The sequence below is a fragment of the Cinclus cinclus genome, chromosome 8 (genome assembly GCF_963662255.1).
Source record: "Cinclus cinclus chromosome 8, bCinCin1.1, whole genome shotgun sequence".
Classification (NCBI taxonomy): domain Eukaryota; kingdom Metazoa; phylum Chordata; class Aves; order Passeriformes; family Cinclidae; genus Cinclus; species Cinclus cinclus.
Genome location: NC_085053.1, coordinates 6,421,064 through 6,438,457, shown reverse-complemented (window position 1 = coordinate 6,438,457; position 17,394 = coordinate 6,421,064). Strand labels below are relative to the sequence as shown.

Below are 17,394 nucleotides of genomic sequence, written 5' to 3'. Positions count from 1 at the left end.
CCTATATATATATTTTTACTGAACTTCGTTCAATGTAAAAAACCTCTATGATCCAAATCCTTATTAATATTAGAAAAATACATAGACTATATAAAATTGTGAATAGTATGTTTCAGTCAACAAAAGATTCTTATTTTTTTTTTTCAGTTATTGTCAGGCTGCTTTTGCCCAGAAAACATAATTGCTTTTTCAGGGTTTGAATGTTGTTTAAAAGAACTAATATTTATTTTGTGTAGACGTTGTAATCCACAATTAGGCAGGACTATATATTTACTGAAGCACTGTTCTGTAACTTCCAGCACTAAAGATTTTGTTTCTATAAGATTATATTATTTCATTTTAGGTAAAGCAGCTCATCAGAAAATACGACATTAATTTAAACAACAGAATAATGCTTGATGGAATGTCATCTCCCCAGAAACTGCCATTTCTGGAGACTGAGAGAAGGTGGCTGAAGTTTCTTGTGGGTTACTTTGCTATAAAAGAATTTTTTTCTTAGCATGTCACCAAATGCAGATTCTTTTCAAACTGTGCTTTATGTTCTCCTAAATTGTATGCAGATTTTTGCCTCACTTAATTATTATCACATGTATGTTTTCATTGATTTTGGCCATAATAAGAACCAGCAGGGAAAAAACCAAAAAACAACAGTATTCTCTTTCCTTTGATAGAAATCCATGTCAAATTTTAATTTGCCTATTTACTTAGGACTTCTGGTGTTCCATAAGCACACCACTGAGACCTCCCTGGACACAAGCCATGTCTTAAATGAGCTGTGGTTTCATCCCCGTGCCCCTGCTACCCTGACTGCAGAGGGTCAGGCTCTTCCCTGCCTCTGTGCAGAACATATCTGCGCTGTGAGGAGGAAATGGCTCCAAAGTCCTTAGTCCTGAGATAATCTCTGCTACCCTGACTGGGGAAACAGTGCCTATATGATTTAAAAGAAAATTTAGCGAATGGCAGTTTCAAAGCTCGGTCGTGGACTTGCTGTGTTTGCTCTAAAGGAAATAGGACACAAAGGTGCAGTGATGAAATTCGGTATTTTCGTATTTCCAGTATGACATTGCTGCCAGATGTCAGCCTGCAGCACCTTTGATAACCTGGATTCTGAATCCCCAAGCAGGTATAAATCCATTGACTTCCAAGGTGCTTCCAAAGAGCCTCCACAAGGGATCTCAGGAAACAAGCCAGCCCAAGACATTTTGGCAGCCTGGAGAAGTTCCACAAACCACTCATGCTCAGTGGAAACAAACCCAGAAGCGTGCTCTGTAGGTGGGACAGTCTTGTGCAGACCTCGTAGCAAAATACCAGGGAAAATCAAAATGTTCACAGCAGAGAGATCGGGGCTCTGTTCTCTTCCAAGAGAGAGCAGGCACCCTTTTCCCTTGCAGCACAGAGAGCACTGTCATATCCTCAGGTGAGGCTGAGGGATTTTTCTGGCCTTTGCCAGCTCTGTCTGCAGAGGGGTGACCAGTGATCAGCACTGAGCCCTGCTCTGACACCAAATAGCACTGAGGATCCAAGTGGCACCTCTGCAGCTCCAGATATTTCTCACAGCCTAAATATGTCTGATATTAATCTGATTTTAGCAGTAATGTTTGCTCCCATTATGATATTTCTCATTTATTCTTTCCTACTGAAATATGGGATGCCATTTCCTTCTCCAGGCACTGTTGACACAAGAAAGATACATCTGGCAGAAAGGGGAAGTGAAAAGAGACACAGCCAGCCAGAAAATAAACTTATTTGACCCACCACTGCATATAATGTTTTACCATTTTACCTTATTTGCATCTAGTTAAGAATATATAAGATCATATTGCATGTACTACCCACATGAAAATAAAAGAGAAAATAAATTTCTGTAATCAGATTTTATGTGGTTTCAAGAATCATGGTCTGGTTTTTGGGGCTGTCCTGTGCAGGGCCAGGGGTTGGACTTGATGATCCTTGTAGGCTCTTCCCAGCTGAGGATATTCTGTGATTTTATGAATTAAAGTATCCATTTCTATGGCCCTTGGGACTGTAATACTGGCTGTTAATCCTCAGGAATGGCTGGCACCTTGTGTTGATTAGAGTGTAATAGTTTAATCATCTCTCAGTGCTAGGAGTTCATGTTGTAGTTTCACAGATCATGAAATGTGTCATTTTAAGATATCGCCACATTATCTTTTTTTTGTTGATGTTGTTTGGTTTTTTTTAGCAGCGAGTACTATGTAACCATACTCATTTTATCTCTGCCTCTCCTTCACCTGCATTGTGGAACTCATTAGCAGGATCAGACAGGGCACAAGGGTAGTCAAAGACGATGTTTACTACAGGGAGAAAAACCCATTCTCTTATTGGAAATGCTGTTGCATTGCAAGTAGAGGAGCATAAACCTACCTTATCACATCTAAACACTGCATGGAGCAGTTGTTAGCTGCAGAGGACAGCAAAGTGACAATGTTCCTAAAATGCATGGTGAGAGCCATATGAGGGCAGAAAATGTATGGTCTGAGCCTACTGTCTCCTGAGGGAGTTCCCTTTGCTTTGGCATCATGAAGCTCATTTTAAGGAGATATACCAGCACCCCAGAGGAACAGAAGGCAAAACAGACCTTAGGAATTAAGCAGGTAGTCAGGAATGTGGCTTTGGGATCTAATCTCCTCAGAGATTAGTTTTAGAGTATATATTTATATACATATACATATATACCCTCAAGTCCTCTAAATCTGACAGAACTTCTCTGATTTTTACAAGCTGCAGATCTGTGCTTTGTAAAGGACATACTTTGTATCAGCTCAGTTAGCCTTATTTCCTATTAATTATTTTTTTTTAAACTACCATTTTTTATATTTTTAAGTCTTTAGACTTGGAAGGCTCTACCAATCCAATGGTACTGTGGTGCCTTTAGACAAAACCTTCTGTCACACCTTCAGTGCAGACCTGGGGGGGACTGAGGGATGGAAAGGGCAGCACGAGGATGTCGCTGAGCTTGGGAAGGAGCAAAACTCCCTGACACTGTCTTTGAGCCATCAGTGAGTCAGGCATTCATTTATTGTGGCCAGGATGTGTGCTGGAAATCATTCCAACCACACATATCCACTACAAGACTTTTCACATATTTTTACATTTATAGAAAACAAAGAATTCTTTGGTTCTATATTAAACAATTTTTTTCCTTAGTTTTGTGTGTGATCTTCTATTGGATGTTGATCCCTTTGCCTTTCATGCTCATTTGGTCCAATTCTGTGGTTCCCTTAACATTCTTTTCACAAGAGAGGGTGTCTCCAAATTTGCCAGGCAGTTATGTCTGATTACCTCCTCCATATCTTCTAGATTCCCAACGGGTAAATTTTAAAATTCCAGACCTCCAAAACTCCCTTTTTGTTTGTTGAAGCTTATCAGGCCCTGCCCAGCCAAACCCAAAGCCTTAGTGGTTTAAAGATTAAGCCAGCAACAGAACCCAGCTGCTCTCCCCCATGGCAAAGGTGAACAAACCATGACTAAAATTACTTAAAACTAAAAAGGAAGTTCTGTCATTTCCAAAAAGGAATCAGAGACTGGTAAAGTTGGGCAGGGTTCTGAGCAGCCTAACCTAGTGGAGGGTGTCTCTCTCATTTGGGGGGTTGGACTGCAAATGTCCTTTCTGACCCAAATTATTCTATAATTCTAAGGAAGAAATAACTATCTCTTGGGTTGGAGAAAATGGAACTGTCTATCCCAAATCTGCACTAAGATTCATAGAGAAACTCAACTGGTAATGCAGAATTTATTAAATATTCCTATTAATTCAAATTGTTAGCTGTATACCCAGGGATGGACATTCTTGCTGGACAGAGGATAAAAATGAACTTAGACAAAATTAAGGAGGGCAAAAAGCCAAAGATAAAAGGCTGCAAATAGTTGATAAGATAAACAGCTCCTTTCCCTCGTGCCCCAAGGACAGCACAGGGTCTGCCCTCCAGGGAGGAGCAGCTCGTACCCAAAGAGGAAGGTATGAGGGCAATATGAGCAACACATTCCCAGAAGGATTATTAGAAACAGTTTGTTAAACAGAAAATCATCATCTGTGCCCCCTGATTTTCATTTTCTACCTTCCAGAAGACCTTTCAAGGCTTTTTGGTTTTTTATGAGTCTTCACCCATCACAGAAAATACTCTGCTGAAGTGGGACTTTTGTATTCCATCACTGCCCTCTGTCCTTCAGGATGTGGTCAAGGGCCACAAATACACCTTATTTACAAAAGATCTTCTTTTCTCCACCCATAAAAAAAGAAAATATTTTTGCCTGATTTGTGTAAAAATGTTGTTAAAAAACCCTAAACTGAAGCTAAACCAAAAGACTTATGAACAAGAATGTTAATGGAGTATTCTTTGATGTAAGTGGATATTTTCACCAATCAACCCTCTTCCATGAGCAACCTAAAATTACACCAATGTTAAATATTATGTTAAATATTATATTGTTTCTCTTTGAAGAGGGAGGCTACTTCAGGCAGTGGGATCTTTGCTTTCACACAGCCTGCTGAAATGTTGACTATCTAAAAGGAGCATCTGGCAGGGTGAAAGCCAAACTGTGGGATGAGTGACTTTGTAGCAGGAACAAACTGAAAGAAAAAAAAAAATGGATTGTGAATTGTGGAAGGATAGCAACAGGCAGAAGGGCAGGCAGGGAAACACAAAAAAAACAAGAAAGAAAAAGGATAAACATGTGCATTCAAGCGTGCCACTCATTCTTACATTTTCCCCAGTAACTGGAGCCCTTTTAATGGAATTTATTTAGGTTCAGAAGTTATAAATTGTTCTACTTATGGAAACAGACTGCTTGATTAATAAAACTCTGTTAATAAGATTCTGTCTACGTATCTTGTGTGTACTGAGCTACCAGAACAAGTCACAAAGCATGACATGTTCTGAGTAACAATGACCTTGTGATTGAAGAACTCCTTTCCACCACTTTAGAGACAAAAAGAAGTTATGGGAACATTTTTGAAGTGTCATAAAATTTTGAAGTACCATAAAATGCTTTGAAAAGCTCCATTTAAATAGTAAATACTTATGAAAGTCCAATTTAATGGCTTGTGAAATGACATATATATGAGAAGTGGCCTGTAAAATCACATTTACTTGCATGTCCTAAGTATTGGAATATACTTCTTTCAAGAAAGTTTTTGATGTTCTTCAAATCAGACAATAAACATTGATCATTAAATACACATTTGCTTTCAGATCCCAGATTTGAAGGTAAGAAATTCTGATTCTTATTTAATTTTTGTATTTCCCAGATTGAGAAGTAAGGACAGTGCTTGTATTTGCTTTAATATTAATATAAAACTGTATTGATATTGGATTTTGTTGGCTTTATTCTGATATTACCAATAAAAATGTAGTCACCTTTATAGTTTAAAGAGTAAAAATGCTAAATCTTAAAATAACAAATCATTGCATTTATGAAAATTAGTACAAGAAAAAAACAAATTAGAAGTTAATTTCTGCTGCAAGAATAACCACAGTTGCATAATTAAAGACTATTAATTGTTTTTTTTTTTCAGATGAATTCAAATTATTTATGAAGAGGCTGCCTATGAATTATTTCCTGAACACATCTGCTGTGATGCATTTGTGGACAATGGATTCTAATTTCCAACGCCGCTATGAGCAGCTGGAGAGCAGCACGAAGCAACTCTTCCTCAAGGCTCAGAAAACGGTGCACAAGCTCTTCAGCCTCAGCAAGAGGTGCCACAAGCAGCCACTCATCCGCATGCCAAGGCAGAGGTAAGGAACGCGCTCTGAAATCCTGGGAAATCCAAGCTGCTGTAAGGAAGTCTATGAAATCCTGAGAAATTCCAACTTGGCACCAAAATCTGCTTGAGGTCACGGATATGGGATTGGTACAGGGTATCGTGTTTGGGTTTGTAGGAGTTGAACAGTCCAAGCTTTCAATATTGTTCCGTTCCTGTTTTCCTAAATGCAGTGGGAAAGGTCAGAATAAATCCTGATTTGTTTGTGACTCTGTAGGGTAGGAGGCAACTTAGAAGTGACACGAGTGCAGATTCATCATCCCATTTGGTTTGGCTCTGTTTTACAGAGCCATGTTTTCTGTGGCACTCGGCCAGGTGTAACAGTGCCAAAGAATTATGTACAGAATCCTGAATAGCTGCTCTGGAGCAAGCATGACTGTTTTGGGAACTTTGCAGGTCATTATACGGTGGATACCACACACAATTGATTTCTTGTCTCATTTGTCAAATATGAATTAGATTGGAAAGGATGCCTGAGGAAAGAAAATAGAGGAGTTTCAGTCCTTCCTAGAAACAGAGAGAGATCCTGAAAGCCAGCTAATCAAATCTACATTAGCATAAAGTGGGTGTACTTGATTGCTGATCGAAAATTGCTTTGTTGAAATTAACAGAATAACACCAGAGTAAATCTGAAATGAACACGCTTTTAAAGGACCCTGTTCTTCTGAGCACAAGCCTTGTGGGATAGTCCAGTGACTCCTGCATTTAGCACATTTCTCCATTGATTTTAAAGCAATCTAGTTTAGGTGCAGTGTTCCAGAACTTCCAGGGGTAATTTACATCCCCCTGTTTTCAACTCTGCTGCTGCAAGCTCAAGCTCCATCAATTCCTCTTTGCCTTTCAGTGGCCCTCCCACTTCTTTTCATGTTGCTTTCATGCCCTTTCTTCTACATATTGTGCTTTGCTCTATGATCTAGCAGTTGAACCCAAAAATTCACTTGTGGGGTCATATCATGATCAGAAAACATTCTACCAAGAGAGGTTATATCATGGCTGCAGAGCCTCGTATCCTCTTGAGTGTGTCTTGGCCATGACATGAATGGGCATCCTGCAAAAAGATGATTCAAAATGAATGACTTCTGAAGGAGCCCACAACTTCTTAAAACACAAGAAACAGTCCAGACTGAGTTTTTTTCCCCCACCAAAATGAAATATAATGGATTTCAAATAATTTAAAATAATCAGGTCTTCTAAAATAACCTCCATAGGGCTTTGGAGCAACGTTTGGTTTCCACAGATAATGGCAGTGATAAAGAAGAAGTGAGATATGTACAGTTGCAAGGATTGATCAAAACACAGCTTTCCTTATATAAAAGATTTTTTATTTCAATGCAGAACTTACAACTTCATGATTTATTTTTTAATATAAAGATGTGGCACTGTGCCAAAAAGATGTGGACAGGCTGGGAAAGGTCCAGACAAAGGCCACAAAGATGATCCCAGAACAGGAAGCTGCCCCATTGGGAAAGGCTGAGAGACTTGTGTTTGCCTGGCTGTGAGAAAAGAACGCTGAGGAAAGACCTTATTTCCACTTTCCAGTATTTAAAGGGGGACACAAAGAAGATGGAGATTCCCTTTTTACAAAGAGCCACATGGAAAAGACGAGAGGGAATGGTTACAAGGAGAGATTGGGGAGATTCTGAGTGAACACAAGAGGAAAATGTTCCACAGTGAGAACAGTCAGTCACTGGAATAGCCTCTATAGGGAAGAAGTGAACTCCCTTATACTGAGCAATTTTAAGATGCAGCTGGACAGGGTGCTGGGTCATCTTTTCAAGACCACACTTCTGCCAAAAAGGTTGAACCAAATGATCCCCCTGAGATCCCTTCCAACCTGAATGTATTCCATGATTCTTCGACAGTAAATGTTACTAGCAATGAGTCTGCCCATTTTACAGGGAGTTGAACCAAACTTTCATAACAGTTTGATTTTGCAGTGTATCTAAAACTTAGAAATACCATCACTTACTTTTGAGTTAATTATGTCTCATTTCAGTGACTACTCCAAATCTTTTTCTTGTCAGTACAGAGGGAGATAGGGCGTATGATGTAGTGATGAACAACAGATGACTCAAATATCAGTGTTAAAGCAGGCTTGGGAATACTTTGCCAGTGGGATATGTTTGCTAAAAGAGACAGTTTTCAAAGGTTGGATTCCATATGACTATCTGGGAAAATTGCCTTCTGACATCCAGGCTTTTATGGCTGATAAGAACAGCTTTAAAATGAGAAGTGAGGGGAAAAGGTCAAAAGAAACTGGTTTAATGTCCAAGTCCATTTAAAAAAAAATGGATAGATCAAGATAAAGTATTGGATAAAGGAGTATCAGCATTGAAAAGACCAACAGTGAGAAAGAAGGCAGAACATTGACAGAATAGGTTTCAGATATTCCTTATGGTATGTACCTAATCCAGATTAAATATTGAATTTTTGATACCTGCCAACAGGTAAGTGAATGTCAGTGTAGAAAGAATGTCTGAATGTCTGAATGCCATGGAGAAACAGGAACAGCTCAGGCTGTAAAATCAAACATTCCAGCAGAAAGTGAGTGCAATAAGAGAACCAAACACCAGCACACCTTTCTTTTTGTGTTCAAGAGAAAATAGAAATATAAGCAGAAAATCCATCTTCATGATCTTTAAGGTCCCTTCCAGCCTATGACAGTCCATGGTTCTGTGTGCCATGGATGGTATAGGCTTCAAACAAATAAAAAGGGAGAATTGGAACAAAATGTCATTCTTTTCCAGGGCTTTCTAAACAACTCCTTCAGGTTAGTGTTTGGGCTCTGCTACTGGGTGAATTTTATTATGGAAAGAGAAATTAGATTGAGTTAATGGAGATATAAGTACTATTTTCAATAGTATTTTTGGACACATGTCTTTTCTGATAGAGATTAAAGAGGCAATGCTTCAACTTTTAATAAAAGGTCATGTTGTGTTGGCAGTGAGTAAAACCAACTCTGTGAATGTTCAATTTGATGCTGAATTTCACTAATCAATAGAATATATGTATAAAGGATTTTTAAAGGAATATCTTGAGAATGAGGGTTGGTTTTTCATGAAACTGGGAGGTATGTCTTCCAAATTTAATGTAATTCATGAAAACTTTCTCCGAGACTGGAGTTTTATAGGAATTTAACTATGCAGTCTGCCACTAATAATTTGGTCATGCCTGAAGGAGCTCCTACATACGGTCAAGGTTATCATTAATTACTGAAAATAATCATCTCTTTTCTCTGGCCACAAAATTTCTTTCCTGAACATGAAACAAATTGTTGCCTGATTGTTTTAAATGGGACTTAATTAATGAGTTACACAGAATTGCTTGCAACTCCTTTCATATTTCCTGAACACCAAGCCACTTAATAATCGTAATAATAAATTACATTACTATTTTAATTTTCTAATCCTGAAACCAAAGCACCATTGAATCCTCTCTTACCATCGTTGTTCACAGCAAAAAAAAGACTCAATTTACTTGCAGGTTAAAGAAACTACATTTCCTTGTCTCCTTTTTGAACACAGTTTATATTCCTCAGCTGGAATAAAGTATAAATACTTTGCTTGCAGTTTGGACTCATGGTCAGAACAATTTACTGCAGTGCTTTTGTTTTCAGTGGGGGTGGGCCCAGGATTACAATTTTTATTTTATTCTGTTCACTGCAAGTCTTTTCAAGCTCCAGACATTCTTCCCAGCTTTTAAGCTTGCTTTAATTAATATGAAACAGATGATTGTTCCTTTTCCTGAAAGTCAGATCATGCCAAGATACATCAAACGCCCTTAGATTTTCATTGTGGCACTGCTGAGTGTAACTTTTAAAATTCTCCTGAATTAATCAATCAATCTGCAACCAGTGGAGTATTTACTGGTTGTCTGAGTTCAGCAAAAAATACCAACTAAAATTCAAAGCCAACAAAGTTCAAAGAAATTTCTGTGTAGGTAATCTGCTCCCATGTTGTGTACAAAGATGGACTAATAAAACATTCCATTTCAAGCAATAAAGAGAAAAACAAGATTAAAAAACAATGCACTCTTGAAAAAGAAATGTGTTCTGCAGAGAAGTGTTACCAGGTGAGCTTCTGCCTCCTTGAATTTGAGTCACTGCTGCTTCAAGAGGCTGAAGTGATTATTTTCAGCATGTTCTCATTGCATTGTCACATCAACCTTAAAAAACATGGAGCATTCTTGTGTTTTCTTGGGCAGAGTCCACTGCAGGCAGCAATTGTTATCCTATTTGATGGCCAGCTCCTGCTGCAGCTTTTGTGCAGGAATGTGGTTGAGAGATGGCACAATACATTTTGCTTTGCAGGAACCAGCAGGTGGTGTAGAATACAGATGGGAGGATTGTTGAACAGTGCAAGGAGAACAGCTCGTTTCGTTTGCAGGGACCCAGCTGAGGTGTAAAACATGTGTGTGCCCTGAGCTCATTGTGTGCATTTCTGGGTTAGGACCATTAGCTGTGAGGAGAAATGGTTAATCTTTGGAGGGGTTTTTTTGAGGAGTGCATCCACCCTGAGGAAAGGACTAAGCTAGTAATTTAGTCCAAGCTCTGGATTCCAGGAGCATCTTCCTGAAATGAGGTCAGAAAATGTTGAGCTACTTACTTGGTGGGAGCAAGTTTTCTCCCAGGCTTAGGCTGAGCCTGCCGAATCACACCCGCAGTGGAGGGTGACATCTGTGAGCCATCTCTCACTCTAACATCCCCTTCAGGTTGAACCTTTTCATTTGAACCTTTCCATTTGTCAAAAGAAAAATAAGTGCAGGGAATTAGTAAGCATCAAATGTGCTGTACAGGGCCACTGCAGCTCGCATACGGCAAGGGGAAGGGGAGAAGCAGCAAGCAAAGTTGTGGTTGTACACTTGTCACTGTGTTGGGGGGGGGAAAGTGGGTTTTCTTTCTGTTTTGGTGAGCACAGCAGTAAGGTTTAATTTCAAATGCAATGACTGTGCTGAGAAGCAGAAAATCACAGGAACAGAAGACCTGATGCTACCCTTGAATTGCTGTCAGTGAAATCCCTGATGTGAACCAGAGCTGGAGGTCTGCTGGCACTCACATCCACCTGAGTTATGGAACAAGAGTGAGAGGACTGGAATCTCTATGCTTGAGAGCATAAAAGAAGTATTAACTGTCTTGGTGGGGAAGGAGAATCTTCCCTTTGCCAAATACTTTTCAAGAAGGACAGCAATGATTTCCTCTGATTTGCTTTAATATCCAGCCACTAGTGAAAGATGTGGAAGAGAGGGGAAGTTTTAATTTCTTCCTTCAGAGGAGCCAGTTTATAACTTGGTTTAATTCTTTCTGTGTCATTCAAATGGATTCTTTCACTAATCATTTTTTTTGAGTGACTACACTCAGTATAGGACATTTTTGTAGTCATGAACCTTATCTGTACGTACTTTAAATCATTTCATAATGAAAAAAGCATCACTTAAGATCTAATTTAATCAGCACCATCTGTGATTTAATAAAGACGTAAACAAAAATATTAAAAGGAGAAATGTAATGTAATGTAAATACAGTAATAAGCCAGTGGGAAAAAAATTGCATCTTCCTTGCATAATAACTAAATGGAAACCTGGTGCAACAAGCTGCAAATGAAGATTATCAGCATCTTGAGTAAACAGGAATTTCAATTTTAGAACACTAAGGTATGGCATATGCACACAAAAGCATGGAGTTTTGAATAGAATGTTAGTATTTTAATTTTTGAAAAGACTGGATGCTTAATATTACCATATAATTTGCATTGCAGGTGATAATTATACCAATAGTTCAGACACTCTTAAAAAGGATTTTATTCTGTTAATAGAAACTGAAGACAAATACAGATGAAACTTCTTAATGACTTAAGAAATATTTTAATATATAAAAGCCCCTCTTTCTGGAAGGAAAGTAATTCTTAGCAGCCTTATGTTTGAAGCATGCCCTTATCTCCATGAAGGTTATTTTTTTTTAGGAAGCATACTCTGAAGCTGATGTAGACTAAGAAGGAGTTCATCACTAGAGGCAGTGAATAGCTACATCAAACAGAAGAGTTTCAGAAATAATTCTGCTTTTTAAAACCATCTTTCCCCTGAAATTTCCCACAGAATGCACCACAGGCAGCTATGAAAGAAGGAAAAACCATGAATTTGCATTTTTCTTGATTCTTTCTTATTTTTGAATTTCATGTAGCAAAATATTCATATGCCCTAGAAGCACAACAGGGTCTGAATACTCCAAAAACTCTTCAGAGAAGGGGATCTGTGTCTTAGTCTTCTCTTCAGTCCATAGGCAGAAAAACAGATTTAAAATAGATGACTTTTTTCAGCATCTGTAAACACAGTCCATCAGAATGCTGAGGCCTGGAAACCTATTCCCTTCAGAGCCCTCCAGAATGAAATACATAAAAAATAAAGGGGATAGTGCAGGTTAATACAATTCCCTCAGGATATAATGCAAGATTAGTTCCTTACATCCCAAAGTTGTTTAACAGCTATTTTAGATTCCTTTGCTATAAGTGTAATTGATTCATGTGCACAATATTACTAAGGAATAAAATCTTTCACCAAGGAAGACAAAGAGTTTAAGAAATGAAAGTTTCTCTGTGCATCACACAGAGACTTTTCTTCTTAAAGAAAATCTGTGGCACTGGATGTAAGGGGAAAAAAAAAATATCTAACTACCCATCACTTAGCAGGCTGCTGGAATGAAGGTAAGCAGTGAGTCTACAGAAAAATAATGTTTTAGAAAGGCAGTGTAAGACGCCAAAAGCCCCTCTGGATGGGCTGGGTCCAATGTAAATGGTTCTTCTGAACATGAGGTGCTAAATAAACAGTATTTTGTCTGATTTCAGAACATCTTCTTTAATAGAGGACAAGGATCATAGAGAAGTTTCTAAACAAAAGTGATTCCATGAAAAATGCGTTGTCTTTATCAGTATATTTAAAAAAATATATAAAAATATATTTTTATCTCTTCCAATTAAGATATTGCATGTGGAAGTCAAAAATGGATTTACAAATTTTAATGTAAAGGAATGCCTGTCCAATGGAAATTTAGATTGGATTTGACACACCAGGTGCACATCTGAAAGCTGCATGTCACAGACAAGGAAGGTGATAAGATGACAATGTGTGAGATAAAACAAAGGTCATTTTGGTGGTGGCTATTTTACTAATGTGAAAATTAAGTCTGCATCTGTTCTCAATGGAAATAAAATGATCCACTCTGAGGTGATACCTTAAATTGGACTGGGGATTAGGGTTATTTAAAACTAACATGACACACATATGAGTATGATCTGGAGCCCTGCAAATAGTAGGCCTGCTAACAAGGGGAAGCAGAGATAAACTCTTGTGTACAGATGTGTTTTCACACGTGGTTTAGGAGCTGTATTTACACAGGGCAGCCTGCTCTTGGCACCTATCTTTGCAATACCCTTCCTTTCAAGGAGATTTGGGGTTCTAATGGTGCAGCAGCACTTAATTGCACATTCATAGAGTCTGTTCTTGACCATCTGCTACTCATGAAAATTTTTCCAGCTGCTCTTCAACTCTACTTTTGGTATTTTTGATGAATAGCAACATTAGAATGAAGTAATTTCAGCATGTCAGACAGTGAAATGAGTAGAGAGTTTATAGTAATGTCACAGGGTGGGAGTATTCCTGCTTTGGAAGCACCATATGTGCAATATATGCAATGAAATCACATTTCCACATCGATGTTTTGTCCTTTTCAACTACAAACAACTTACCAGTGCTACTGTCCCCTAAAAGCAGTGTTTTGGCAATCATAGTTTATATTTTGTCACAGGATGTTAAAAAGAGAGCAAATGATCCTAGTAAGATTCTTCTGACATGAAAGGTGTTATACCAATACAGTATGATATATGATTTAATGATATTGAAGTTATGATCTATGCTATTATATTGATTTAACATTGTAGGGAGTTGAGTTACACCTTGTTCTGAGATTCAAAATACTAAAATGTGATTACTGAATCACTGACCACATGGTAAACAGCCCGTACTTTAAAAGGACATAACAGATGTGACTTGTATTGCCCACACATTATCTGTGACTGCTGGATGTAATCAGACAGCATTTCAAAGGAGTCACTATTCAGAAGTGCCACAGCAGAACATGACTCAAAGAAATCATCTGTTCAAGGAGAGTGACTTTCCTGTGGGCTCACTTCTATGAGTGACAGGGTAGTAAGAACAGAAATCACACACTCTGTTGGAACTCTATACAGTCCAGTTCTGAGAAAGTGGAAATTTTGGCTCAGTTTCCTCTTCTCCCTCATGAAAGAGTTTCTAGAGTGCTAATTTAATTCAGATCTGCTGACACTAATTTGTTACTACTGCAAATTGCCTCTGTCCCTTCCATCTACCAAAACATCTCTGCTTCTTACTCAAATGTCCAAACTTCCTTTTTTATCCCCCAGGCAAATTTTGTAATTCAATTGATCCAACCAACCTGAAAATTTGAAAATAATTAAACACAGGGTGCTAAAAATAGCATTTTATTTTATAGAAATGTGGAGTTAAAACAAAACAAAACAAAACAAAATAAAATTAAAACATGGTATAAGAAAAAGCTGCTAAGGAATTTCAGCTATAAAGTATTCAGCACATTTAATCCCCCGTGTAGATGCACAGTACAGAAGAACTTGCTTTTGGCTTTTACTGTGACCAAAGTGCTGTAAAGGACTTTTCCTCAGTCCAGATTTCAAGACATCTTAATCACCTATCCACATGAATCACTTGCAGAGACAACACCAGAGCCAGCACTGCAGTGACTCACAAGGCTTGGAAGTCTACACTTTAAAATAATTACTTGACATGTGGCTCAGTCCTGGGACGCATTTCTGGCCTTGGCAGCTCCTGTTTGTCCCTGTCCCTGACCATTGTCTTTGCAGTCATGACAAGGGCCGTGGTGGCCATGAGCCTCTCTGGACATCACCCCACCACCTCCAGCACAATGTACTCCACAAATGCAGGAGGTCAGGCAAGGACACCAGAGGGAGATAGTGGATCCTGGAGCACCCTGGGGTTCAGGCTATCCCAAGTCCAGAAAGTTGTAGTATTGTCCAGATTTCCTGCATAACGACAGCATATTTGAACAGGGAGGTTATAAAATCTAACATAAAGGCATATCTTTTATCAAATATTTAGTGAGACATGTAAAAACTAAGTAAAAATGAGCTTTGTTTTCAGCATCACCATAATGTAAGAGAGATCTGGAGCTGTTGAGCATCCAAAGGAAGCCACAAGGATGGTGAAGCACCTCGAGGTGAAGCTGTAACGAGTAGCAGCTGAGGGCACTTGGTCTGTTCAGCCTGAGGAAGAGGAGGCTGAGGGGAGACCTCACTGAAGTTACAACTTCCTTGTGAACAGGAGAGGAGGGACAGACACTGATCTCAGCTGTGTGTGACCAGGGACAGGGCTCCAGGGAATGGCTGGAGCTCTGTCAGGGAGGATCAGGCTGGAGATCAGGGAAAGGCTCTTCCCCAGAGGGTGTGGGGCAGTGAGCAGGCTCCCACTGAACAAGGCTGCCAGAGCTCCAGGAGCATTTGGACAGTGCCCTCAGGGATGCACAGGGTGGGAGTGTTGGGGTGTTTGTGCAGGGCCAGGGGTTGGATTTGATGATCCCTTTGGGTCCTTTCCAGCTCAACTTTTTCTGTGATTCTGTTGTCAGGAATCCTCTCTGGAGCCACCAAAGCTATAACCAGCACAGTCCCACAGCCTAGCCTAGATCCCACCTCCCTCATTCTTTTCTTCCATTGTGCCCCTTCAGGGGGACAGCCAGGGTGTTTGTCACAGAGGGGTTCCAGCCCAGCTGCCATGAGCTGCTGTAACATAAATACTTCTCTGGTGTGTGCTGTTTGAAGGAAAAACACACCTCCTCTCTGGGGGGATGGTGCTAATACAAAGCACTAGAAAGCTTTGATACAAGCGCAGAGGAAAAGGGGAGATGAAGGCTGGAATTGTGGGGTAGGGGATATTTCCAGGAATATCCATATTTCAGGCAAATCCCTTCATCGCTCAGATGCCTCACTTTGACAAGAGGTCTCTGCTTGTCAGGTCAGGTCTGTCAACACTGAAAATTAGCTTCTCATGGTCAGAATAAGAAAAAAATCTCAGTTAAACAAGTGGAAGAACTGAGAGACATGCATTGACGTAGAAGTGGACAGAGACTGGTGAGTGTCTGATATTCAACTGAGTTAAGTCACACAGAATTTACTTTGTGAGATCACTCGGAAGGGGAGGTACCAGCTCCTCAAGGGGACATCAAACACCATTCTTTAACCTTCAGGTTAACCTTCAGGGTTGAGCCCCAGGTCATCTTACAGAGGGACATTTAGTTGCTTTGAATAGATACATTTGAAGATTGCATACTTCCAGTCTTGAAGATGATGGGAATATCAAACCTTTGACTTTTAAAAATATTTTGGAAAGTACTGTAAGCTTGTATCTGACTTATTAATAAAATGCAGTGTCTAGTCTTTCATTCCTTATAAATATATAAATCAGTCCTTGGCTTCCAACATACAGAATGCACAAATCCCATTGCTATGAACTGCCAAAAGACATATTTCTGGGAACAAATTCTCTATCTGGCCAGTATGTAAGAATATTAGATACAAGAAATAAATCACCCTGCGAGGGTGGGCAGGCCCTGGTACAGGGTGCCCAGAGAAGCTGTGGTTGCCCCTGGATCCCTGGAAGTGTCCAAGGCCAGGTTGGATGGGGCTTGGAGCAACCTGGGACAGTGGAAGGTGTCCCTGCCCATGGCAGGGAGTGGAACTGGATAAAGTTTAAAGTTCCTTCCAGTTCAAACCCTTCCATGAGTTTATGAAAAGATTTATAGAAAGTTTCATATGACTGATTCCTTCTAGGCTGTTTTTCCATTTGCAACACAAAGAAAGAAATTATTCATATATGTCAGCTTCATAATTATCAAAACTTAATAACTCTTTCTTATTTACTATCTATTATGTCTTCTATAAATTGGAATTTAGTTAATTCTTGGTGTAATATATTCTCTTTATTCTCTCATGTATTTTTGATAAGAGCAAAATAAATAGATATAAAGACGTTGAAGGGTAAAGTGTAGGGAAACATTCAGTTTTTCTGAAGTTGAGCTGTTAGATAAGAATTCAGTTTGTGCATAATTACTATGGATATTTTCAAGTGTAATTTATAAACAAAAGCATTAGAAAAAGAGTAGGTTTTTTTTTTTTTATGAAACATAAAGAAGTCTCTGAAAAAATTAAAATTCTCAAATTCATTACTGGTATCATGTGTGTAGCTATATCCAGATTGGTGAAGACGACGTACATTGATCTACCCCAAGGAGCAGCATCAACATCTCTGCTGTCAGCAGGGCTAGGACATGAGTGCCTTTGCCCTCTCCCCTTGTTCTTCTCCCTTCCTGCCTTCCTGTGTTTTGGGACAAATTTATCCCTCCAGACAGGTGCCAGGCAGTCAGCCCAGGAGCATTAAGCCTTCTGTGCTCCTAGAGGGACAGGAATCAGTAGCAGGTCCAGGCTTGCACTGTCTTGCCAACAAATGTCACCTTTCCATGGGAGCGTTGGCAGCTGGAGAGGTGAAAGCAAGTCCGT

The 17,394-nt window shown here is 39.3% G+C and overlaps 1 protein-coding gene across 2 annotated transcripts in view; it reads left to right on the top strand.

Annotated features, from left to right (window-relative positions):
* The window catches only part of BRINP3 (BMP/retinoic acid inducible neural specific 3), a 174,880-nt gene that overhangs the window by 136,417 nt on the left and 21,069 nt on the right, over positions 1-17,394 (top strand). For both annotated transcript variants that reach the window (XM_062497393.1, XM_062497394.1), the window contains one exon: positions 5,537-5,759. In XM_062497393.1, the coding sequence (XP_062353377.1) occupies positions 5,537-5,759 (223 nt within the window). The remainder of the gene's footprint in view (positions 1-5,536; positions 5,760-17,394) is intronic.